Source organism: Coturnix japonica, chromosome 1, assembly GCF_054131305.1.
Source record: "Coturnix japonica strain WE chromosome 1, WE-NBRP24, whole genome shotgun sequence".
Taxonomy (NCBI): domain Eukaryota; kingdom Metazoa; phylum Chordata; class Aves; order Galliformes; family Phasianidae; genus Coturnix; species Coturnix japonica.
Genome location: NC_140663.1, coordinates 96,115,542 through 96,141,061, shown reverse-complemented (window position 1 = coordinate 96,141,061; position 25,520 = coordinate 96,115,542). Strand labels below are relative to the sequence as shown.

The following is a 25,520-nucleotide window of genomic DNA, read 5'->3' as shown; positions in this document are numbered from 1 at the left end:
ACGATGCTCCATCTGACGCTCACCTGCTCCCGCCGCACGCCGCTAATTGGGCCGAGCGCTGCAGGTAGCGGCCGCGCAGCCCCGAGGGAGCGGCCCAGGTGGGACCCCGTCCCTCGGGGCTCCGGGAAGCGGCCGTGCGCCCAACGCGGGGCCGGCTTTCGTTTGGGCGCAGCGGGAGAACGGCGGAGTTTCGCGTTCCCTTCTCCCGTAGCGCTTCGAGCTCCCACCGAAGGCCGGACCCCGTGGGTCCAGCACCCCGATTTGGAGCCCGGGAGGCATCCGCTGCTCATCCCCCACCCTCGTTCTGCGAGGAACGAGTGAGGAAAAACGATTTCGGCCTCGGAACGATCCCTCCCGTCCCCCCCGCGCCCCGATCTTAACGAATACCGAGCGCCATTGACATCAAATGCTTTTTTTTTTTTTTTTCCTTTTTTTTCTTTTTATTTAAAATCTCACCAGCGGATCGCTTTTCCTTTCGCAACCAAACAAGTAATAAATATTATTTAGCAACTTTTTTTTTTTTCGTTTCTTTTTTTTTTTCCTTTTTTTCCTTTTTCTTTTTTACAAAAATAAACGGACGATAAAATCTCTGCAGGGGGCGGCGATAAGAAAAGTGTTACTGCTGGGCAGAGCCCGGGGCTCGGGACTGCGACACGGACACAGAGAGCATTACGGACTTCCAACGTGGTTAGAGGCGGCGGGGACGCGAATTGTGTTATACGCTTTAAAAAACTGGAGAAATCAAAAAACCGACCCCCCACCGAACCCCACCGGACCGGACCGAGGGCAGCGCGGCGGCCGCGGGGCTGTGACACGGCGCAGCGCTCGGACGGGGCTCGGAGCGGGGTCTATGTACAAAGCCCGAAAGACACAAAACCGACGGAGAGAGATCGGAGCGGGAGCGGAGGGGGGTAGGGGGGTGGGCGTGGGGAATGGGGACGGTCCCCTGTGGCCGCGGACGGACAGACGGCCGGGCAGACGGACTGCCAAAGTCCTCGGCGTCGGGTTCCTCCGGCCCGCCGGCTGCGTTCGCTCTTCGGCCCGAGCGAAGGGAGAGACGCGCGGACGGCCGCGGGCTGCGGGCGGCTCCTCCCGGCCGGCCTCGCCGTCGGGGCGCTCCGTAGGTGCTGGGGCGGCCCTGCGGGACGGGCTCACTTGGCGTCCGAGGCCAAGCGGGGCAGCGCGGCGCCGCCCATGGCCGAGACGTGGTGGTGAGGGGGGGCCGCCACCTGGCACATGCTGCAGGGGCACGGCATCCCCCCCCAGTGCTGGAAGCCGCCCCCCAGCCCCGGAGCGGCGGCGGCGGCCGAGGGCGACTTGAGGAGGCCGTGGGGGGGGCGGATGGAGCCGACGGCCGAGAGGCCGGAGCCGGGCAGAGAAGCGCTGGAGACGGCGGCGGGGGGCAGGATGGGGTGGTGCGCGGGATGCGAGGCGGGGTGGCCCGGGTGGGCGGGCAGCGGCGCCGAGTGAGCTCCCATGCCGGCGGGGCAGGCGGCGGGGTGGAAAGCGGCGTGGTGGCCGCCGTAGATCTCGCTGACCAGGCGCTTCATCTCCTCCAGCGAGTTGGTGAGCATCAGGATGTAGTTTCTGGCTAGCAGCAGCGTGGCGATCTTGGAGAGCTTGCGCACCGACGGGCCGTGCGCGTAGGGCATCACCTCCCGCAGCCCGTCCATGGCGATGTTGAGGTCGTGCATCCGCTTGCGCTCGCGGCTGTTGATCTTCAGGCGCAGCTGCTGCAGCTCGGGCTCCGTCATCTGCTTCTTGTCCTTCTTGGAAGAGGCGGACGAGGCCGACGAGGCCGACGACGACGAGGACTTGAAGCCCAGCTTGTCCACCACCACCACCCCCGCGGCGCTCATGGCGCTGCGCAGCTCGGCGCTCAGCTCCGGCGGCGAATCGCTCTGCGTCGAGCTGGACACGGTGCCGCCCGTGAAGCCCCCGCCGCCTCCTCCTCCTCCGCCGCCGCCTTTATTCCGGCCCGCGAGGAAGAGCTCATCGGGCTCCGGGGAGGACGGGCGGCTGGAGACCAGGCTGGCGTCCGAGTCCATGGCCCGGCGGGCGGGCTGCCTGCGGCGGAAGAGAGCCGGGGACGGCCCCAGTCAGCCAGCGTCCGCGGAAAGTTCGCCACGGCCCGTCCCCTCCTGTCTCCTCCCGTCCCGTCCCGTCCGGTCCCGTCCCGCCCCTTCGTCTCCCGGCCCGTCTCGTCCCCTCGCCGTCCGCCCCGTCCGTTCCGCCCGCCCCGCGCCTCTCTCCGCTACGTCCCGCCGGGCTCTCACCGTGCTCGGGGCGGCCGTGGGCAGCGGCGCGCCGTGTCGGGCGAGCAGCGCGCACCTTGCGGCGCTCCGGCGGCGTCTTTATAGCCGCGCCGGGGAGGAACAATGTCACCGGGCGGGAGGGGGCCTGCGCCAATCGGCGGCGGCGGGGGGGGCGGCTGATGTCACCGGGGCCGCTCCGGCTCGATGGGGCGGGCGGGCGGCGGGGAGCCCCGCGGGGGGGGGCTTGGGGGGGGGAGAAGGAGGGGGACGGGCTGGGAAGGGACTTTTGTCAGATCCATCGTAACGTGTAACAATGACAGCTCTGGGAACAGCTGTTGGGGGGGTGGGGGGGGAGGAGAACAACCTCCCCCTCCTCACACCGCTCACGTCGCTCTTTCCCGGAGCCGCGATCGGGGCCCGCAGGACGCCCTCCCCGCAGCCCCGCACCCGCAGCCGCACGCCCCGGGGCCGCTTCCTCCCGCCGGGCCGCCCCTCCGCGCCCCCCGGCCCTTTGTTGCATTATTTTGACACCCGCGTGTTTCCCAGCTGGCCCGGCCGGCCCCATCCATCCGTTAAAGATGTCTTTAAAACGTTAAGAAGTGAAGCGTGGAAATGTGTTTCCCAACGGTTGCGGGGCTGATCCGTAACGCGTCAATTAGGGAAATCCGCCCGCCGACAGCCGGGCCGCCCCCCGCCGCCCTTCGGCGTGTGCCGCCGCTCCGGGACGCGCCCCGGGCGGAGCACCGGCACCTGTCCGCGGGGACGGGGGGACGTGAAGGTGGGCGGCGGGAGCGGGCAGCGGGGGAGAGCGGAGCCGGCAACTCCCGTTTGCCTCCGGCCCCGGCCCGTCCCCTCCGTCTGATCTGCGGGGTCCGGAGGCTCTCAGCGCCGGCTCACGGCGGAGAAAGCCCGAACTCAGCGGAGGGCCCTCTGGGGCCTCTCTCAGTGTCTGGGGAGAGGTGGAGGCGAGCAGCTTCCTCTTTTCCTCTTCTTTTTTCCCCCTTTTGTCTTCTTTTCTTTTCCTTTCCCATTTCCCTTACTCTTTATTTTTTCTTCTTTTTCCGTCTTTTTTCCCCCCATTTTTTCCTTTTATTTTTTCTCCTTTTTCTTCCCTCCCCCTCTTTTTTTTCCCCCTCTCCTCTCCTCTCCTCTCCTCTCCTCTCCTCTCCTCTCCTCTCCTCTCCTCTCCTCTCCTCTCCTCTCCTCTCCTCTCCTCTCCTCTCCTCTCCTCTCCTCTCCTCTCCTCTCCTCTCCTCTCCTCTCCTCTCCTCTCCTCTCCTCTCCTCTCCTCTCCTCTCCTCTCCTCTCCTCTCCTCTCCCTTTTCTCCTTTTTCCTCTTTCTTCTTTTTCCTTCTTATTTTTTGCCTCTGTTATTATCTTCCCCCTTCTTTTTCTTTTCTCCTCCTTTTCTTTCTTTCCACTCCCGCCACCTTTACCCACCCAGAGACTTTAGATCTCTCCCTTAGCCGCCCATCGCGGTCTGTATCCCAAACGGGACTCGATGTTTCCCTCATTCCTTTTTCAGGATCTCGTGAGGGCTTTTGCGCGATATTTGCGCTGAGTCTGCGCCGAGTTTGCTCTCCAGCACAGCCGGGTCCACCTGAGGCAGCCGCATCCGAAGGCGGCGGGGCCGGGGCTGCTCGGGAAGGACAGGGACAGGGGCGAGGGGCCGATCTCCGCCCTCAGACGACACACGGGGCTCCGCGCTGCTCACCCGAAGCCTGTTTTATTACCTGTGAATATGGGGTGGATTTCTTGTTTTGTTTTGTTTTGTTCGTTTCAAGTCGTGGCTGTAGGCGACGAAAGCCCGAATGATGAAAATAAGCAGGGAACGTGATGGAGCGATCGCTTAATAAAAGCCAGCGCGTTGCTTTCGTGTTAGAAATCACCGGGGGTGTCTTTGATTCGGGGCAACTGCTGCTCGTCCCTGCGGTCTCCAGGAAGGGGACCCAAACTCAGCCAGTGGATAGTTGGCTCTATTATGTTGAGGCTCTTTCGTCTTCTTTTTTTCCACTGCTGGGTTTGTTTCTGGTCGCACCCGTTCGATGGACACGTTTCAGCCCCACGTGCTCTGCCAAAACGCGGCGTGTCTCCCCACTCAGCCAGAGGTTGGGAAAGCTCCCGATCCTTACAGGAATCACCGAAGGGAAGGCTCCGAAATACCGGAGCCGGTGCGTGTGATACTTTCAGGATTAGAAACACGCAGGAAAGAGCCATTGCCTGCTCTCATCTGGCTGAAACCAAGAAAACAAACAATCAAACAACCCCCAAACCTTTACCGATAAAGTTTTGTCACTCTGAGCCGGCTGTCACCTACAGCACAAAAGCAGACGGCTCCGACTGACTGCAGCCTGGGCTGAGTTCTGTGCGCCTTCATCACTCGGCTCGGCCGTGCCCGGAACAGGCGCTGCTATTCATTCAAACGGGACGAGCCCCGCTCCACTGACATTAATAGGGACTGGCTTTTTCTGACCTTGACATCCTGTCAGAAGAACCTTGTCCAGGATCAGCTCTTCAGTACAGGTGTAACACGTGTAAGTATTTTATACACCGTTCGTTGTGTTTAATACAAAATGCTGCCATTTATTTATCTATCTATTTATTTATTTAATCAGACAAGATCCAATCTGATTTCATTTAGCGCATCGCTCCAAGAAAGAACTTCAAGAATGCATTTTGAGATGCGTGCCATCACCTTAACAAAAGGCGATTCCTGGAGGTTGTGAAGCAGTGTGACAGCTGCTTGGTTTAACAGCTGCTTGGCGTTACTGCCGTGTTCCCTTCTTATTGGCAATGCTGGCTGGCCAAGGGGCAGCTGAAGCACCAGGCAGGAGTGGTGCTACCCTTGGGCTGAGGTCCTGCTGAGGTCCTTCTCATGCTGGTACTGAGCAAAGCAGTGTCTCTGCAGCATCTTTTTATGGGCTGGGAAAGCTATTCCAGCTTAGCTTAGGAGCTAAGGGGGATGGTTTTAAACTGAGAAAGGGGAGGTTTGGCTTAGATATTAGAAGGAAGTTTTGCACACAGGGTGGTGACGCACTGGAAGAGGTTGCCCAAGGAGGCTGTGGATGCCCCATCCCTGCAGGCATTCAAGGCCAGGCTGGATGTGGCTCTGGGCAGCCTGGGCTGGTGGTTGGTGACCCTGCACAGTGCAGGGGGTTGGAACTGGATGATCATTGTGGTCCTTTGCAACCCAGGCCATTCTGTGATTCTATGATTCTGTAATATGATTCTCCCTGTTAGAGAGGAGATGTGATGTGAGGGAAAGTATTTTTTTTAAATTATTTATTTTTTGTATCTGAGAAGGTTTTTTTGTTTTGTTTTGTTTTGTTTTGTTTTGTTTTTGTTTTTGTTTTTTGCATCAGAGAATGTAACTGTGATTCTGTGAAAACTGTCCCCGTGTTGTTCCTTTGTTTCATCCCCATCCCAAGTGCAGGAGAAAAATCTTTCAGAAATCCCAGCGGGGATGGTGCCAGCAGAGGAACTCACCTGTATCATCAATCCTGAGTTCTGAGACCTTGATCCCAAAGTGTTCACATTCCGCAGAGCGATCGCTTTGCTACACAGAAACTTTTGCACAGTGACACGGTCTGCCAGCCTGAAAAGTCTGCACCAGAAACATGGCAAGATTCCTCTTCCGTTTGTCATGATTTCGGGGGGCTGCATCCCTCTCACCTCACACTGGGACTCACACTGATGGAGAAACAGCTGAACTCTGCATTTGGAGGAACGCATCAAAGCCTCAGGCCCATCCGGCACCATCCCTGGCAGCCGTGATGTCAAAGGTTGCTGCGAGCACCTCCCCGGGTGCCCGGTGGCTTTGTACGAGAGGGCGGCCCCAGCAGATGGCCCGAAAGCACCCCTTGGTCCGGGCAGAGAGGGACGGCAGCACGGAGCCATAGATGTCTCATTAGCAAACAGGGGGGGAAAAGCAAGGATGAGAAAAAAAGATAAAAAGAATACACAAAGCAATTTACATATTTACATTGTTTCTCCCTCATTTTAGATTCTCCTTTAGCTGAAGTGTCAGTGTGCTTGCTTTTCTCCTTCTGTTTGTATGTTTACTTGTGCTAAATAGATTATGGTAATCAGGCACATAAATGCATGCAACTGTTATTATGGCATTTTAATCACAGAGTTTTTCACTGGAAGCCTTCATTAGAATTCTCCTAATCTCACTTGTTAGTGTAACAAACAGCAATAAATGCCAAGGAACTCGGATTAAGTCAGAGACATTCAGACATTAAAGGAGGAATATGGAAATGCCGTGAAATCTCCGCATTATTTATTGAAATGTCACATCAACAGTTCAGGACTTTCAATATCTTACTCATTACAGGGATAGGGCACACAGCCACCTGAAGACACCAATTAGGGTGTTTTAGGGAGTACGGCGACCATATGTCTCTCATAGTTTCTCTCCAACTTTGCTGCACTCGCGGCTGCCCAGTGGACAGTTAGGCTCAGCAATCTTTTCCAACCTTAGTGCTTCTATGATTTCGAACTTTGTGTTTATGGGTGAAATCGAGCCCTGAGGCTCTTAGACGGGGCAGGGGGATGCTGGGCCTTCTCTGAAGGGAATTCCCTTCTGCTGCAGGGATGGGGTGCTGATAACATTGCGAGGAACAGAAAATTGCTGCTTTCAGCATGCAAGTCTGCCCGACAGTTTCATACGGTGCCACATAAAGGCCACCTCCTACTCATGAATATGCACAGAACTCTGCCCTCTTGGGAGCGGTGGGTGCAGGGCCTGGCCCCATGCCACTGCCAATGTAAAACACTTGAGCAGCAAAGTTATTCAAAGTGTCTTTTTTTTTTTTTTTTTTTAACCCTTTTTGTGTTTTTCCCTTTTAAGAAGAAGCAGGAAAACTGAACGCAAAAAGAGAATGCGATCATATTGGATTTCCCAGCGTTGGCATCACCGTGTGGCTCTTGCATCCATTTGAGACATACCCTCCCAGATGTGGGCAAATAAGATACTGAAACAGAAGAGTGGTGTGAGCTGGGTACAAGCTGCTCTCATGCCTTCAGCATCAACCCCAAAGTTAAACTCTGTGTAGCTGCTGGATCACCCAGCATTTTTAATGCCAATTCAAGTGCACAGAATTCATGTGGGCTATCTAAAGTACAAGTATTTATGCTCCGAATCTGAAGTTTTCGAGGTCTTTTGCTCTCCCCCTGCTAAAATGCAAACCATCCAGAAGGGATTTACTCTTCATAGAAACCGTTGCGAAGGTGAGGCCACCTTGTTCCAGACTCCCCCTCTTGAAGCCCTGAGGAAATCTCTCTGCAGAGTGATGTGTAGAAACATTTTCATGGAATCATAGCATCAGGATAGTTGGAAAAGACTTGTGTGATTACCCACCTCAACTGTCAGCCTAATCCTCCCATGCCCACTGCCCACATCCCTCAGTGCTACATCCACACAACTCTTGAACACCTGCAGGGACGGTGACTGCGCCACCTCCCTGGGCAGCCAATTCTGTAAGATCCAGCTGCCCTTTGGCTCCATTCGTTGCTTCAGGAGCCCCTCTGTGCCCAAGAGACGAACCCTCCTGGTTTGCTTTTGGTGTTTGCCACATCTTTTTGGAAATGTGGCTCTGATTTTGTGCATTTCCCATCACAGCACTCCACAGACAGCCCTTCCACAAGCCACTGAGATACAGACAGATATTTCTCACATAGCTGGGGTTTTATATATTTTCAGAGAGAAAAAAGAGCAGAGATTCCTTGCCTTCGGTAATGTTCTGGCAGAGGTTTTGATGTTTTTTTTTTTACAGCATGCTGAAGTTATTACCTTGGGCTCTTTGTGCTATTCCTCCTGCATGAAGCCTCCTTCCACCAACCCTGTCAGCTGTAGCCTAGTGCACCTCACCTGAACCACACAGAACAAGGCTCTTGCAGCAGGTTCTGTGGGTTCTCCATCCCAAACCCCAAAGACTTCCTGCCCTTTTGGGGCTGCCTCTAGTGACAGCATTGTTGCATCTGCATGCAAAGAAGCGAGGGACCATCACACAGGTGCTGACTTGTTCCAGTAGACTTGCATCATTACAAGGCTACTGAGGCCATTAGTGGGCAGGGTTGGGGCACTGCCTCCCTGCTCCTCTTGCTATGCTTACCATCAGCTGAGCTTTGTCAGGAGTGGGTTGAACGTGCTTCTCTGTGGCTGCCTGCATTCCTTGCAGGGGAGCAGGTCTGCTCTGCCTCAGTTACTAGTGACAAACACCGGTATGAGGTGCTGGGTGAAAGGCAGGAGTTTGTGCTGTGTGACAGCCCTGGGCCTGTCTGGCTGCTCCCCTTCCTGGAGTTTCCCTGGCTCTCCCTGGACAGGAGGCCTCTTTCTTTCCTCCTCCACTCTCGTTTTCTTGGGCTTCCTGGGTGGTGGTGGAGTTGTGATGTCTTGAATACCAATAGTGAAGCCGAACATATGTGAACCTTTCCTAATCCTGCTAATCTTCCTTCAAAAACCTTTCTGAAAGTGTAGGCAACATCCAGATTTAAAAAAAAAAAAAAAAAAAAAAAAAGCTACTGAGCATTTTAATGACAAATAATCTTTGTAAAGGGGGAGGGGGTTTTTGCCTCAGCTGGAGATGGAGCTTATGAACTACAGCAGGTAGAAATAACTGCTGTATTACCTCATGTAATCTCCACTATTCAGGGTCAGATTAGGCCTGAATGCGAGATGAAATAGACTTCTCTTTTAAACTGGGGACTTTGTCCCCACAACGGCTATTAGGCAGTAATTAGTTGTGACACAGAATTACCAGGCACACAATGGCGACTGGAGCCTTGCAAGTCCTTTGAAACGGGTTGGAGGAGCTGAATAGATGCGACTCGCTATTTTTAAGCTCTTCTCAGATGTATGCGTCAGTCACTTCCCTCCTTTACACCACTCTTCTCCTGCCTTAAACACAGTCCTTGCGAGAGTAGGAGTGGGTGGCAGCCAAAGTACTGACAGATTTCCACCAGCCATCCTCCAGCATTGGGCAGGAGAGCTGAGGCAGATGGATCACAACATCTGTAACTGCACTCTATGCTTCTATCGTTCTCCACTACTCTCATTAGTTGTGATCTTGTTGGGACGGCTTAGGCCTTGCACTGGCACTTGGGGTTCTGCAAGAGCTTTGAAAGGGGGAATTAGATGCATCATAGAGATGTGACAGACCAGTGTCTGGTCATCATTTAGGGATGCGAGTGACCCAAAGGTACCCACATGTCATTGGATGTGCCACACATCTCCAGCAGCCTAGGCATGGCACGGGCACTGGAGCTGTCCCAGAGTTATTCAGAGCAGAGACTGGACCTGGGCCTCTGTGATATAGATTGCAGCCAGATGTGAGTGAAAACTTATAGGAACTGGGAAATGAATACCGAGAGTTCAATCTCCATGCCTCTGCCAGTGCAGAGATGAAGGATTGCGCTGCGGGTCTTCAATCTAGTCGGCAATGCCCCAACTCTGTTGCATCGGGCCTTTGCAGAGGCAGCTCTTGGCAAAGCGCTTGTTCAGCAGTATTGTGACAAATGGGTTTATTCTTGGTTCCAGCCAGCAACTGAAGGGCCTTACAAAGGCTGAGCTAGGAAGCAGGAGGAAATCTCTTCCCTACCTGCCTGGCCCTGGCATGCATGCTGCACCGAGGTGCTCACGGCCAGCAGGGCATGGCAAAGGGATTGCAGTGCTTGGCAGGCACTGGACCTCAAGATCCTCTGTGTGTCTCCCCAGAAAAGAAATATGCAGCACAGGGATGACTCAAACACACTTTCAAACTTGAGAAAATGTTTCCAGTGTGTATCTGTACTAGAACCTCTGCTCTGCCCTGTGCGTGGTTCTCACACTGAAGCGGGGATGCAGCATCTCCGTAAGGAAGGTGCTCACTTGTGGAGTGAGGGGAGATCTGTTCTCATGCACTTTTCCTATCCTTTAAAGGACCCTCTGAGCACATTGCACTGTGGAGACAAATTGTACCAGGCAGTTAAATTAAAAACAAAAGACTGAGTTTTATTACCCTTCCCTGTACTAAAAAGTGCCTCATTCCTGAAGTAGTCCTGTTGATGTCCAAGCCAAGCGAAATCTCCAGAAACAGAGATGAACAGAACTGGCAACATGATGCAATACTCAGGGCTGTGATTTCTTTTTTTTTTTCCCCCATGAAATCAACTGATGCTGGGATCTTTGATATAAGTACGTACTAGTGTAAGGCTTAATGTCAGCATTTCCCTTCATAGGATCTGGAAACAAATCTGCTCTTCCTGGAGTGAGTGGGCATTTTGCTGGTAGCAATGGCAAATGCCTTTGGGCCCCTGTCACCATCAAACACGTTGATTTCCCCTTATCTGAGCATTTGAATTAATGGCCAAACTAGCGGTGCTCTTCCTGGCCCACTGGTGGTACTGCTGGGGCAGCGTCTGGCTTCCTGTCAACCTCTGGCCTTGACTTCCCACGTCAGTCTCAAAAAGTCTTGACTCTGCAAAGCCATTACTCCCCTATCTGTGCTGCAGTGTTAGCATGGGCAGTGATTTGGCTCCTGTGTGTACCTCCTTGAGATCAATTTGGTGGCTCATTTTTTTACAGAATCACAGAATCAGAATGGTTTGAAGGGATGTCTGGAGATCATTGAGTCCAACCCCTGCTATAGCAGATTCCTTACCGCAGGTTGCACAAGAAAGTGTCCAGGCAGGTTTTGAATATCTCCAGAGAAGGAGATTCCACCACCTCTCTGGGCAGCCTGTTCCATTGCTCTGCCACACTCACAGTAAAGGTGTTTCTCCTCAAGTGGAACTTCCTGTGTTCCAGTTTGCACTCATTGCCCCTTGTTTTGCTACTGGGCACCACCAGAAAGAGCCTGGCTCCATTCACTTGTCACCAACCCATTAAATATTTATAAGCGGTCTTCTGCATAGTCCCATCTCTCTCAGCTTTTCCTCATAAGGGAGATGCTCTGGGCTCATCGTTTTTGTGGCTCTCCAATAAACTATCTCTAGAAGTTCCCTGTCTTTCTTAAACTGAGGAGCCCCAGACTGAACACAGTACTCCGGATGTGGCTTTACAAGTGCAGAGTAGGAGGGGAGGACCATCTCCCTCAAACATGCTGGCTATAATATTTTTAACGCACTCCAGGATGCCATTGGCAATTGTATTGTTTCTTATAGTTCCTCATGGTTTAGGAATTTCTGTATTATCTCCTTGATAACTCTCAAGAAGCTCTTGTTAACTATGTGGGGCTAAAAATCCAGCTAGGATGCTCAGGGCATCCTTTACCCATGTTTAAAAGCAGCCACAAGAGCTGGAACTCCCTCATCCCACCTGCCCCACGTGGGACACACAGGATGATGCTCCATGCCTCAAGGGTTATGCTCCTATAGGTGCTCTTGACCCAAGCCCTTCCACTACAAGGGATGTTCATCCCACCACCACCACCCAAGGGGAAGGTGACCTCTGCGCATGTCCCAGCCCCTTGCCTCAGTGACTAGGTGCTGTCTTAGCCTCTATCAACAGGTACTAAATATGTCAGGGACTGCAGCAAGAATTCAGGGATCTACCCTCAAAGGTTTCGCTGATTTATCTTTGCTATAAATCTATTTCTTTTGAGTGATCTGAAATTGATTGCAGGCTCATTCCTTCGTTCCTCCATTTGGTTGTAATTTGGGATGTCAAGGAAATTGTGTTGAAAGAAGAAGATGAGCTGATATGAAAAGGGATTATCTGTCCCATATGGGCAGAAGATGCTGGTGCGGGGGAGGAGAGAAAAGCAAATGTTTGTCTCTACATGTTTGCACATGTGCAGTGCTGAGCATGAGCGGTCTTCCAAGAGTGAACGAGAAATTAAAAGAAAACACTTAGCTCTATAGAACGAAGTTAGTGGCTTCATTAAGCTAAGACCATCCCTTGAGCAGGGAAGGACACATGGGCAAGTGTTCTCACATCCAAAATTTAAATAACCAGCATGATGTGTTTCAGTATCAGATGAGGGCTTTTGCCTTCTGAGGAGATGCGCACAACCTAAAGAATAAAAGCTTCCTCTTGTAGAGCTGTTGGAAAATTACAAAGTGTGATTTGGGAAAAGTTTTTTTTCTCTCTTTTTTTTGTGTATGTGTTCGTTTTTCAGCTGGGTTGACTCTGCATAGCAGAGCATAGAGTTCTGAATGCTGGGACAACTTTTGAGTCTATCTTTTGCAGATATGTATTGCTCGGGAAAAAAAAGAAGGGAAAGAAACTGTGCTGTATGTCTCATCTCATGCTGATTTGCTGTGTACTTGTTGAGAAGGGCATGGCAAGTTTGTCACGTCTAGGATACCCTCTGCTCTTGCAGTCTCTCCCTGTCAGCACCCACGTGTTGTGACTGTCAAGGCTGGGTGGTGAGGTGGCTGCCACTGACACATGAAGTGTCCCTCACAGAGAGGTAGATGTTTAATTGATGCTGTTTTCCCCAGCTCAGCCTCCTTGCATAAATGCTATTTGGGTATGGAGAAAAAGTGAGAGCAGAAACACGTGTGAAAATATTTTCAGTAGGGAGGAGGGAAAGTCTTCTAGCTGTGGCTCTACCAGTTCATAGGGCAGCCTTGGGACCCACACGACAGTCAACCTACTCTGCTCTGTCTGGAAGGGCTTCTGGGATCAGCAGCAGGAAGGTGAGCAGCCCACCCTTGAAGTTCATGTTCACAGTATCCTTCGGACTGCACATATTTCTAGTCTAGACAGGCTTGACATTTCCAGCTGTTCTTTTGTTGATGGCAGTGATCAGAAGAACCAGGGTCCTTGCTTACTGAGGCCTTGGTGTTGTTCCTGCAAAGACTGATGCCTTCCGTAGACCACCTTCGGTGCAGGCTGGCATTCTTCAGGCAAGTCCATGTTTTTTTGCAGCCTACTCTGGAAACCATAGTAGCCACAAGATGTTCAGCTGAGACCTTTGTCCCTTAGGAGTAACCATCAAGGGCATCCAGAGTGGGTCAAGGCTTCCTTCTGCACTGGGTTGGTATTAGTGTGGGACAACTGTCCTGCCTGTAGGGCTGCAGGGGAACAGAGTCCAGGCTAAGACCTTCTATACCATATCTGTCCCTACCAAACATCACCTTTGTCCTCTAAGGGGACCCTGGTGCTGGGACCACAACTGCTAAGCCTTGTAGTTGTAAGACCCAACTCCTGTCTCTGACAGTCCACTCCCCTTGTCTGCACCATCCTGCATGAGCCCCCTATACCAGGGCTCAGCTGAGAGGGTATCTCCTCACAGATTCTCATCCCCACTTCCTAGCTATCTCCTAGTTCCTGTCTCTGAGTGGCAGCCATTGATTCAGGTAAAGAGGAGGTGATGTGTGGTCCTGCCTAGCATTCAGCATAGTACAAGCCCCTGCCTGTGCGTACTCTTCTAAGACTGTGTGAGCATAGCATCGCTTCTGCAGAGCAGTTGGAATGAAGAGGAGAGTGGTCTGGTCTTCATGCTGCGCAGATGGGATCCAAAAGTGATAATGTTATCTTCCTGGACATCACATTACAGGCTCTGTGTCTCCAGGATGGGAATAGTTCCCTAAATAAACATATCTGATGGACATAGACTGTCTCTTAGCTGAAATCACTCATGCCCATCTGCTAAGATGGCATTGTGCCCAATCTCAAGTTGGTGTGATGTTGGCTGTAGGGCATAAATACCAAGTTACCGTGAGCTTACAAGAGCAGCCAGTGGAATCATCTAAACAGTTGCCATCTCAGGACTCTTTATCTCCAGCTAATACTTCAGCCTTGCCGTCATTTTCTTTGGGCTTTCTCCTGCAAGTTACAGCTTAAGATGGAGCACCCTAAGGCACAGCCTAGCCAAACATTTGACAAAATAGTGACCCCTGGTTTGGGTTCTTTCTCAGAAATATCCACCAATCCAAGGAGGATCTACTTCTTCCCTATAGTTTGCAACAGACAGTATCTATATATGTGAGACTAAACAACTCTGAGTCAGATGAACTTGCTTGATGTACCTGTCCCTCCTCTCAGATGACCACTTATTGGTTATGACCAGCGCTAAAATGGGAACCAAGCAGAGCTCACTTCAGGGAAGAGCTTGTGTTGGAGGGGACCTGAAAGAGCTTTTTTTTTCCTTCTTGGAGCATTACTAGAGAAGCAGTCCAGCACTTCTTTGGGCTTGGCAAGCATGGGGCAAAAAGGGAAGCCAAAAGAATTGTACCAGCAATGTTAACGCTTAGTGCACTGAGGAAACTTTTGATATTTCTCCTAAACCATGATCTTTTGGTATTTCTCATAAACAATGATTGCTGCCTACAGAAGCCAAAGTATATAATTGTCATGATGATATCGTTACTGTTCTGGAGCTGGAATTTGGTCTAAGTCCAGCGAAGTCAACAGAGCAATTTTATTCTTTGTAGTAATGATGATGACATATGAGCAACTTTCAGAAAAACATTAAGGATTGTATTTTCCTGATATCTATCAGACACTAATCAGTCTCAAGCAGAACATCTCTACAACAGCATCTTGAATTTTTCACATCCAGGATTGAAACACTTCCATTTTTAAAGCTTTACTTAAGCATTTTTGATGCAAGATCTCTCTCTTGGCATGTCTGCATGCGTCAAATACCCTGGATGCCCTGTAAAACTGCACCAGTCATCCCAAGTAACACAGAAACTAGAATGTGATCAGGAAGTGTATGAGTATGATTAAATTGCTTAGCTGTAAAGAATGGAAGCTGATTCACCCCAGTGAGGGATGTGACTTACTTTGGGCAAACAATTGAATTTCTGTGCTCACTTTATTGGAGCTCTTCCCAGTCCTGACTACTCACCTGGCGCTGGTGGTTGTGATGCGAAGCTTATATTGAAGGTGAAAATGAGTTACACTTTCGTGGCCTTTATAATGTCCAATGGGTTAAATGTGATAGATCTTACATGGGTGATAGTGAAAAGCAGAGCAATTATCAGCTGTCTGGAGGGGCGTGCTCTGGTATTGCCCCCATGTTTGCTACTGCTTGTGAATTTGTCAATAGGGCTTTTCATCAAAAATGTTCAACCTTTAATACCTGTGTTGAAATTCCTCTGCAAAGAGAGTTTATTGTTGTTTGGTTTACTTTACTTTTCTCTTTGGGAAAGAATGGAAGTCAGTAACTGTGCTACGTCTCCCTTGGGGATGAAGATTTACTACCAAACTTATTACTACTCCTTGTATAACAAAACATGGATTGACAATGTACTTTTTTGAAGTACATTTTCTAACAGCCCTTAGTATTTAATAAATGGTGGCATCACCTTTTTGTTGTTGTCAGCTACTTGTATTAACGCATGTGTTTGGAATGTTGCACCATACTGTCAGTGTGCACAACATAGAACGGACACATTTTTAAAAGGAGAGACTTTTTTTTCTTGCAAGCAATAATAGTATTGGGCAATAAACTGATCCAACCACTGATCTGCGTAAAATCCTTCTGCTGCAAGCCTGAATGTGCCTTTCCCAATGCGTGACCCAATGGGAGTAAAGGCTCCTAATTTATTGGAGGGGTATTCTTTCAGGTTTTGTTTTATTGGTAATTTACAATGCCGAATGCCCTCATATTCACCTTCCCCTCCTCTCAAGTAGGTGAACACAATGTAATTGTCTTGGTTTCAGAGAAAAGGATGCTTTCTCTGAGCATGCCCCATTAATTGGAAAACAGCGTACAACTGACAGGAGCGTGGTGGGTGTGATTATCAGCGCCGGATGAGAGCCATTAACAAAATGGAGAGTGTCATCTTCAGAGCACAAATATTTTCCCTAACTATAATACCCTCTCGAGGGGACCTGAAGTGGACCTGCATTGTCACATGCACTCCCAATCATGCCGCCAATCATTTTTTGCTGCTGCCGGGGTTTTCAGCACCCACAAGAGAGCAGGAGTAGGGCAGCCCACAAGATCCCAGCACTTACTGACCATTGTACTCCATCTCCAGACAAAGCGTCCCCAGCCTTTCTCCGCACGCCTGGAGAGCTCCATCAGCCACCCAAAGCCCCAGCAGCAGTGCTCCAGCTCCATCCCAGGATGCATTTCCAGGATCCAAGAGGTTTTTTGCCGAGCCCGTTTTGTGTCGATGCCTTCCCCTTTTTGTTCCCCTCCCGGCAGAACAGAGGATGGGTTTGTCACCCTGAATCAGGAGGATTGTTTCACATCATCGGGCCATTCATGCTCTTCCCTCCCCTGTTGTAAAACACCAACACTCGCCCGGGAACAGTGGGAGCATTGTGCAGCGGCACGATACCACCCAGATTTTACCTCGGTGCTCTCCGATCCCGGGTTTTGTTCCCCCTCAAAAGAAAGCATTTGCTCGGGGGAGGGGAAGGGGTGTTCCTATTGCTTCCACTAACATGGAGGTTAAAGGAAAGATTGATGGGAGAAAGTTCACCTAGAAAACCAGGATAAATTTCTGGCTGGCCAAGGCCAGTTGTTTCATTGTCCAGGGGCCATGTTTTTTGTTAATTATCTCTCACTCTCTCCTTTTATCGAGGAAGCTGGCAGCAAAGCTTGGAGAAAGGAACAGGATATAGAGGTCAGCGGGTCCCACTCGGCCACCTAGGTGTTCCCTTTTAAATGCTAAGGGCGAGTGAGGAGCGGGGCGAGAATTTGGGCCTGGGGGTGTGGAGGGGGGACTACCAACCCATAATGGGGGTAACCCCCTCATTCATGCCCCAGTGCCCACTGCCATCCCCCAGAAAAAAAAAAAAAAGAAAAAAAGAAAAAAAAGGAAGAAAGAAAGAGGAAAAGAAAGGCTGGAAGGGGAGTTTTTCTTTCTCTCTTTCTTCCTTTTTTTCTTTCTTCCTTTCTTCTCGAAGGCAGGAAAGTTGCTTCGCACAAGAACATGTTGTCAAGGAAATAAACCTTAGCCAGGGTAGGCATTAAACACACAGCTGCTGGACTTGGCCAGGCCTTAGACACTGGTGGTAATGACAATGATGCTTAGTGGCAGCAAACCAGATCCAAACATAAATAGGGCTGCATGAAAGGAGAGGAAATGGAACAAAACGGTTCCTCGGGTACCACTGGCAGAGGAATAACATCAATTTCGATTAAAAAGCAAAAGAATTCTCCTGTTTCCACACATTAGTAAAGGCATGCAAATTCATAACTCACCAACAATGTACCTTTGAAATGCAGCTGCACCCCACAAACAGAGCCTTTCTGCGTGCAGAGAAGCAGCCCTGTTTTAAGCAGAAAGAAAACAACTATTGAAAAAGCCACAAGAGTCCATGGCCGTGGGGAGGGTTGCTTGGGAGAGGTGGAGGAAACGTGTTCCGTCTGGCAGATGCGAGACACTGGCATTTTCCACAGAAAGGAGCCTTCATTTCTGGTTGTCCCCCAAAGGAGTGGCATTTCCTGGCATCCTCTGGCAGGCAGGCCCAGAACACCAGGCCTGGATGGGGTTTTCACCACCTGATGGGCCTGGTGGGACTTGGTCAGCCCTGGAGTAGGTAGGACCTTCCTGAAGCCCACCGCCCTGGTATAGGTCTGCTCCTCACACCAAGGCTTCTGAGGCGATCCTGCACCTGGGTGATTTTACAGGTATGGCAACTAGTTCCCACTAACAGAGTTTCATCCCCTCCAAGTCAGCTCCGTGGATACACAGGGGATTTTGGTGTTTTACCACGCAGACTTCAGCTTCTTTGGAAAAGTCTGCATGACTGGAGTTGATCTCATGGGGACACTACCTGAGGAGATCTCACGGGTTCTGTTTCTCGGGCTCCCTCGTGCACTTTGCAAACCTTTTACCAGAACTGCTCACTATCGGATTTATCTTCTTCATTTGATAGAAATTATCTGGAAAGAGGACAAGGCAAAGCCTGTCACGGAACAGTGTGGCATTTATACCCAGCAGACAATACCATAGTTCTTGGTCAATGATAAAAATAAGTGGTTGTCTGTTGCTTTTTAGCCTCTAAACTGATGGAAAGCTCTTGCCTTGTCTTACTGTCTGCTGTGGTGACAGTTGGGTCACCATCTGGGCCCCTGAGCCCTGTCAGCCTTCAACAGCCCTTGGATGAGCATGGTTTCTCAACATTTGCTGAAGCGTGGTGAGGAGTGACTTGAAGGGGCTTGTCTGGGCAACCACAAGACAGACAAGGCATGAACACAACAGGTATCTACTGCAGGGATATGGTGGTGAGGACCAGCAGTGAGTCTCCACAGCCTTCACCTCCACCTGACCCTAACAACTGGTGTGTGAAGGCAGATGAAAATTACCCCCAGGAACCTGAGCAGAGGAAACAATCAGACTGGCCATGGCTGTGTCTGGCTGGCCAAGGAGCTGCATTTCTCCCTGTTAGATGTCTTTAGGCATAAAAACTGCACTGTGTCTCACTGGAGAAAGAAAGTAAGTGCTGTCAAGCCACAGGGGGTACAGATGGGGACAGCTTGACGTTTGTGTAAGACAGGGTCAGGACATCGAGTCATCCTGGTGTGCTGTGTGCTGCCCTGCTGCTCTGCCAAGATGCAAATGAAAGCTGCAAGATGTTGGGGGGGCCCATGGGAGAGCCCACCTGGCTCAGTGTCCGAGCTCTCCAAAGGAAGCTGGGGCTGCCACAGTCAGGGAGAGCCCCTGCCATGCTGGACCATGCTGCTGCCACTCTTGCAGCAGCAGTATAGGACTTGGCTCCTCAAGGCAGGGACTGAGGTGATGTCTGGGAGAAGATATGAGACCTGTCAAGCTGTGATAGCAGTGACAAGCCATCAAGGGCTTGATCTTCTCATCCGTTTCCTCCCAGGGTGCAGAGACACGTGCTGGGAGGGGACAGTCAGACTCACCTCCCTGCCCAATCTGTGTTAGCAGCTACAGACCATAGGGATACAATCCAGACCTGCCCAGCTGTCCGGTTTGCAATGAGTTAGGTGTGTGTGGGAATAGCTTTACGACACTGCCTTAGAAATGTGTAAATGTGAAATTTTTCCTTCAGCCCTTAAAGACTTCTCACCACAAAAAAGTTGTGTAGCTCCTGATTTGGCTGGCATTACCTGCTGACAGGTGCCTTCTTGCAGGCTTGGCTTTCATTCATGAACTTTAATAACTGAACATACTGTTTGTATCCTATAGATGTAACATTCGGGTTTTTTTCTCTTTGCTGTGGGCTGTGTGCATCACTGTTTGGCTACCTGTGATGACACCTTTGATGTACTGGGTGGTTTCCATGCACAGAGGAAGCCTCTCTGAAACTCCATATAGGATGGGTGTTCCAAAGTGAGGTGGGCCTGACTCACAGCTACATGGTCACTGTGTGTAATATGGGGAAAATCTCAGGAGTCTGGAAATACTCTCACTGCATATGCATCATTTTCCCAATGCTGCATTGCTTCCACAGTAGCTCTTCTCACTCCTCCCAGGTACTGTTCAGCAGGACAACACTCAATCCTTCCATCTCCCAGTTTGTATTTGTAGTGAGGATTGCCTTGACCCAGATGCAACATCTTGCATTTGGATTTGTTGAACCTCATGAGGTTCACCTTGGCTTGCTGCGCAAGATTGTCTAGGTCCCTCTGGATGGCATCCCATCCCTCTGGTGTGTTGACTGCACCCCACAGGTTGGTGTTGTCAGCAAACTTGCTGAGGGTGCATTTGACCCCACTGTCAATGTCATTGATGAAGATCTCAAAGAGCATTGGTACCAGCACTGACCCCTGGGGGACACCACTCGTCACTGATCTCCATCCAGGTATTGAGCCCTTGCACTCTCATTTGCTTTCTTTCCCTTTCTTTCTTACATGTATCCAAGTAATCAATTTAATTTTCCTTCAGTAGTCTGGAAACCTCTATCTCTTTGTTTCATATAAGCTTGTTTTATTTTACTTCATATTTTCTAGATAGCTTTGAAAACTTACTAGATTTCTTTTTCCTATTGACACATTGGAAGGTCTGATGTCAGCCTGAAGGGTAAAGACACCCCAATCCAAGAGTCAATAATTTGCTTCTTCTAAAGCTTTTATCACTTTGTTATGCATCTCTTAAAATAGAGAGTGGTGGCTAACAGCCTGATTATAATCTTGATCACTCGTTTCAGACTGAGGAAGTGCTGTGCAAATACTCAATCAGAAATTCCATTCTCCTCCTGAACACTCCTCAGCAGAAGAGTTTCAGCATATTTGCCTAGGTACTTAAATTAGTTTAATGTAGCTCCGAGGCTTGAGAAGGAAGCTTGCAGCTGCACTTGCTTCTACATCTTTAGCACACTCAAAAAGCTCCGCAGCAGATAGCATTTATCTGGGGTTAAACCATGGCTTTTGTGCACAAAAAGTACAGCAGTGAATAAAAACGACTGAGGGCAGCTGTAAATCTCTGACAGAATTATTCAGAGAGAGCGAACAAATCTACATCCCATCATAAAAAGGAAAATCATCTTCCTTTAAGAATAGGGAGATACTGAGAAGTCTTAAAGTATATTAGAACAGCTTAGAGCTCTCAATGTGGGGGAGAAACCTTGTATATTATCCACAGCGCTAAGGAGATTATCAATGGATTTCACTCCCCAATCCTTTTTACAACACCCATCTCATTAGAATGAGTAATAAAGATGACATCACGGGAAGGTCTAATTGATCAAAAAGAACTCACTTAAACTGTGTCCACTTTCACTTCTGAATTCAATACCATTTCATTTATTAATTTTTTCCTCCCAGAAATTCAGCATTGGATTTGATTGAGCAGTAGAAAAGTTTCTGTATCAAATCAAACTAATGTTCTTATTATGCAAAGCTTTTCCCAGTATTCTGCTTTGGTAAATGACCTCTATTAGCATGCAGATTGACTGGGGATTACCAGAAGGTTTCCCAAAATAATCATCAGAAAATGTCTTTATAAGGAGTACTTTCCCTCTCTGCCTGCGTGGCTTTAGCACCACGCTGTCCTCAGTCTTCTCCTACTCCTGTGTGGTGGTGGCCAGCAGAGCCACACGGATAGTCAGAGCAGGCCTCATTTTCTGTCCCCAGATGGTCCAGAAACTGCTGTTTTCTCTGGCTGCTCTCTGAATAGGCAGTTTGATACCCAGTGGAAACAGTGTGCGAAATGCTTTAATGCAAACCAGTGGGAATTTTACCACTGATTCCCAAACAGCGAGGCTTTCACTCTATTCCTTACTTTGACACTGTATAAAAGCTTGTGTAAGAGCAGATATATACAGTAAGTAGAGGGCATTTATGTTCATGCTTGTATTATTCTTGCAATCATTCCCTCTTAAATAAGGGAGGGAGAAATGCTGCCAACACCCTGCCTTTCTCCAGTGTCTCACTTGAGTCCATTCAGCCCTGGAGTTTTTCCATTGGGTTCATGTGGCACTTTCCATCGCTTGGCACATGAGCCTGAGATGACTGTGGAAGGTGCAGGAGGTGAAAATGCACACACATGCTCCTGGTGGTTAGAAAGAAGAAAACTGGTCATTAAAGACACTAGAAAAAATGAAGAGCTGTGCTTAGCAATGCAGCAGATATTGAATATTAGGCCAGGGAGAATTTTGAATTGCTGTTCCAGAGCAAATGGAACAGCTTAACATCTGTATGTAACCAGCTCAAACTGCGTGCTGCTGTTTCTGCTGCCATCTTGGGGTTGGATGGGTGTTTTCCCATCACTCAACATTAACCCCTAGTGCTTAAGAATGCTGCCCACTCACATTAGTACATAGAGCCACCCATCCCTCCTCCAGGACAATGGGGCTGGCCAAGGTTTCTTGAAAGATGAAACTCTCACCACCTGGTGATTTTGGCAGCAGAGGAACCAGGTATCCTCTTTGGCAACACTTGATAGTGAGGAATGACACCCACTCACATCTCTCCCTTGGTCTCTGCCTTATGGCAATGTACAGCTCCAAATCCCTGTGTTTCAGGATGGTCGTTTAAATGTCCTGTGAGCAAAGTGAGGAGGCTTCCCTTAGAGTCATAGAATTGGAGAATCATACAATGTCTTTGGATGGAAGGGACCTTAAAGATCATGTAGTTCAAACCTCTCTGCCATGGACAAGGTTAATAGTTTTGCTTGTTACCCATTGTGTTCCCATGTCATCAGCAGAAGGAAACAAGTGAGGACAGTTTGGATCTTGCAGATCCAGGGCATGATGGAAAGTGGTGAAGACAACTCGTATTTTGTGTTCCTGAGCTCCAAGAGAATTTTCCTGAAGCTGGAGCAAACTCTGTAGATGTAGCCCAGATGAAGATGTAAGGCAGACTACTAATGGCAAGGCTGCAGATCTGTTCCACTACCAAACCTGTAGAAATCAGCTGGTGTAGTCTGTGCACTTGTCCCCTGAGCCCACTGAGCCCAGCATCTCCAGCTTTCAGAACTGTAGCAAAATCTCAAGCACAGAGGCACCTAGATGCCACGGGGGGCTTTCAGGTAAACATTATTATTGCTGCTAATTGTGCCTCTATCACACTCAATAATAAATATACTTTTTTATTCATTAAGATTTTCAAAAATATGGAAGACAGTGCAATAGTGCACTCTTTTGTTGCAGTTTTCTTAAAAGCAAACAAATAATCAAAATACAAAGGAGACAGAAACATAACGAACTTGGGGTGTTGCATGCCTAGGAATCTTAGCAAGGAATCTTTGCTAGGATAACAAAATTCCTGCAGGCTGGTCTTAAAATCGTTACAGTTGTGTGGGTGTACAATAGTGCAACAGAATAAGCAAACACATCTTGCTGATCTTTAGTTATGAAAATACTGACATCGCCAGATGTCCTTGCAGGACAGAGGAAAACCATTGCATCTCTTTGTCCACACTTCAAGAAGCGCTGCTGCAGCTTAGTTGTGTTCAGTCTCTGTATTTCTGTCATTAGAGAACAACTCCCATATTGCCCACCTTCTCCACTTGGAATAAAGCATTGCTGTGGTTTTGCTTCTGACTTCATCCCTCTGCTCCCCAGACCACAGGATGAGTGCAGCTTACAAGCAACTTGAAGCTGGGCTAGCAAGGAGAAACAAAGCAGGTGTCATTTCAGCAGCCAGCGTCTCCTACAAAAGAAGGATTTCTATTGTTATTATAATAATTCCATAATAATTCCATATATTTTGCATGTGACTTTTAAAACCAGTTTCCCCTTCTTCACACATTTCACACCCTTGCAGCTTCAGTGTCTCTATTATTTTTACTTTAGGTCATCCTCCATGGGGGATGGTGAGTGAGCCCTACTTGCTTTCTACAGCAGCAGCGTGTTCAGAAAATGATCTGAGGCTGCACAAACCCCCAGTCTCTACAGCAGAAGGATTTTGTGTTGAAGGGAGGGAAGTGAGGATGGCCAGCCACTGCAGGGTTTTCAGTGACAGATGAAGTAGCCCTCTTTCCCAAACCACTCTTTTGGTCCATGCTAAGTCTAATGCCACCCTCAGCACCATAGTAACTAAGCGCTTTCGAGTACAGCTTTCGGGGACATGGGAAACATCTGTTATGTGCAGGCTGTTTGCTTCTCCTCCTCCTGCGAGGAGAGCCCTGCGAGCAAGGCAGAATTTCAGTCAAAAAACCCAGCTGTGACTTCAGCCAATGCACCCTCGAAGCCTGCCTTGATATTTGACACAAATGTGGCACCAATCCCACACATCAGGGCTGCTGTGTGCGGCAGCAGGCTGATGGAAATCTCCCCACAAAGCTGCCCGGGTTCCTGGGTACTTCTCAGGGTAGTATGTAGCTTACCCACTTGGAGGGCTGGTTCTTGCAGAAAAGCTGCCTCTATAAACATTTGCAAATGGCTTTTGAGAGCTGCTGGGATGAAAGAGACTTGTACAACCACATCCTGTCATTACTTTCTACTGTTCGCTGACAGTCACTGGATGGCAAATGCCCAGTTCATTTAATGTGAAACAAAAGGCCACTGCCTGCTGGTAATGAATCATTAGGTACTGTAGCTATATGTGCATTAACGGGATTATTTCCAGGGAACTCTGACGTTCCCCCACATTGAAGTCTGAGATATTTTAAAAAACTAATGTTAGTTTCTTCAATACGGCACCTTTGCCCTGCGTTCGCAGTTGCTATCAGACAAACATGGCAATGCAATCTGTTCCTTCCATTTTGTTAATAGGCCATCATGCCATTCTAGAGATGGTAGTTTGTAATGTAAAGAGGCTGTATTGTTTGCTTAACAGTCAAGTGACAAATTATTTAATTAGCACATATGCCATTTGTCTCCACAGCTGTGTTCATCATTCTAATTGCAAAGCAGTCTTCGTTTATTGCAGCTATATTGCTCCCTAATACTAACACAGTAATTATATGCTTCCATTAGCCCACTACACCCTATGTAAAAAAAAAAAAAAAAAAAAAAAAAAGGATTCATTCCTCCACACAATGTATCTCTACCAGTGAGAGGTATGGCATCACTTGCCCCTGAAGGGGATACTGGGGTAGCTGCTAGAAAAATTGCAGGCTCTGTGCTTGCTTTTCTCCTCGCCACCTTCTTAAAAGTTTCTATTGTTGGAACCGCCAGAAATGTTCCGATTTTGCTTTGTTTTGAAAGTGTTCTGGTTGGACACACAAGACTGTTTTGATATCTCCACCTGCTGGAGAAACCCCAGCACGCGCAAAGGAGCCGGCCTCTGCCTTCTGAAAAACACCCAACTCTTCCAAAACAAACTGCACCAAATCTCCTTTCTGCCTCCTCTTCCTCCTTTTCCTCAGCAGATCTGTCTCCAGGTCAGGAAGAAAGCACCAGGAGAGGTGTACAGCCCTGTAACACCTGCAGATGTTTTCATCTGCTCAGGTTAGTGATTGCCATTCATGGCTGCTTTGGGACACTCCACTATGTGTGCTGAGAGATGTTCAGACACTGTTTGTGAATTTGGGGATGTATTTTCCTTCTTGCAACTTATAAGAGTTTTGGGAGATATTCCAACTTTATTTAGTTCTCTTTAATGTGAGAAGACCCAGAGGGAACGGCATGGAGCTGTGCCAGGGGAGGGGCAGCTGGGGGTCAGGGAAAGGGGCTGCACCACAGGGCGGTGGGCATGGAACGGGCTGCACAGGGCTGTGGGCACGGCCCCCAGTGCTGGAGATCAAGGAGAGTTTGGACAGTATTCTCAAACATATGGTCTGATTTTGGGTGGTCCTGTGCAGAGGCAGGAGCTGAACTCAGTGATCCTTGTGGGTCCCTTCTAACGTGGGATTTTCTGTGGTTTTATGATTCTAAGCTGGGCACCAGGCCTTTCCACCCCAATATCCCCCTCTAGCAGGTTCGCATTCCCCTGATAGTGCTGGCAGAGGGGACACTGGGTGACACTAGGCCAGGGGCTGATCCCACAGTGGTGACTGTACCTAGCTGGACTTTCTCTC

General features: G+C 49.4%; 1 protein-coding gene across 1 annotated transcript; it reads right to left on the bottom strand.

The window, feature by feature from the left end:
- Window positions 1–410: 410 nt before the first annotated feature.
- On the bottom strand, window positions 411–2,329 carry OLIG2 (oligodendrocyte transcription factor 2). The gene is made up of 2 exons (XM_085528464.1): window positions 2,277–2,329; window positions 411–2,067 (listed from the first exon to the last, which is right to left on the bottom strand). The coding sequence occupies exon 2, from the start codon at window positions 2,046–2,048 to the stop codon at window positions 1,152–1,154; it is 897 nt and encodes a 298-aa protein (XP_085384590.1). The 5' UTR covers window positions 2,049–2,067; window positions 2,277–2,329; the 3' UTR covers window positions 411–1,151.
- Between the last annotated feature and the right edge of the window lie 23,191 nt (window positions 2,330–25,520).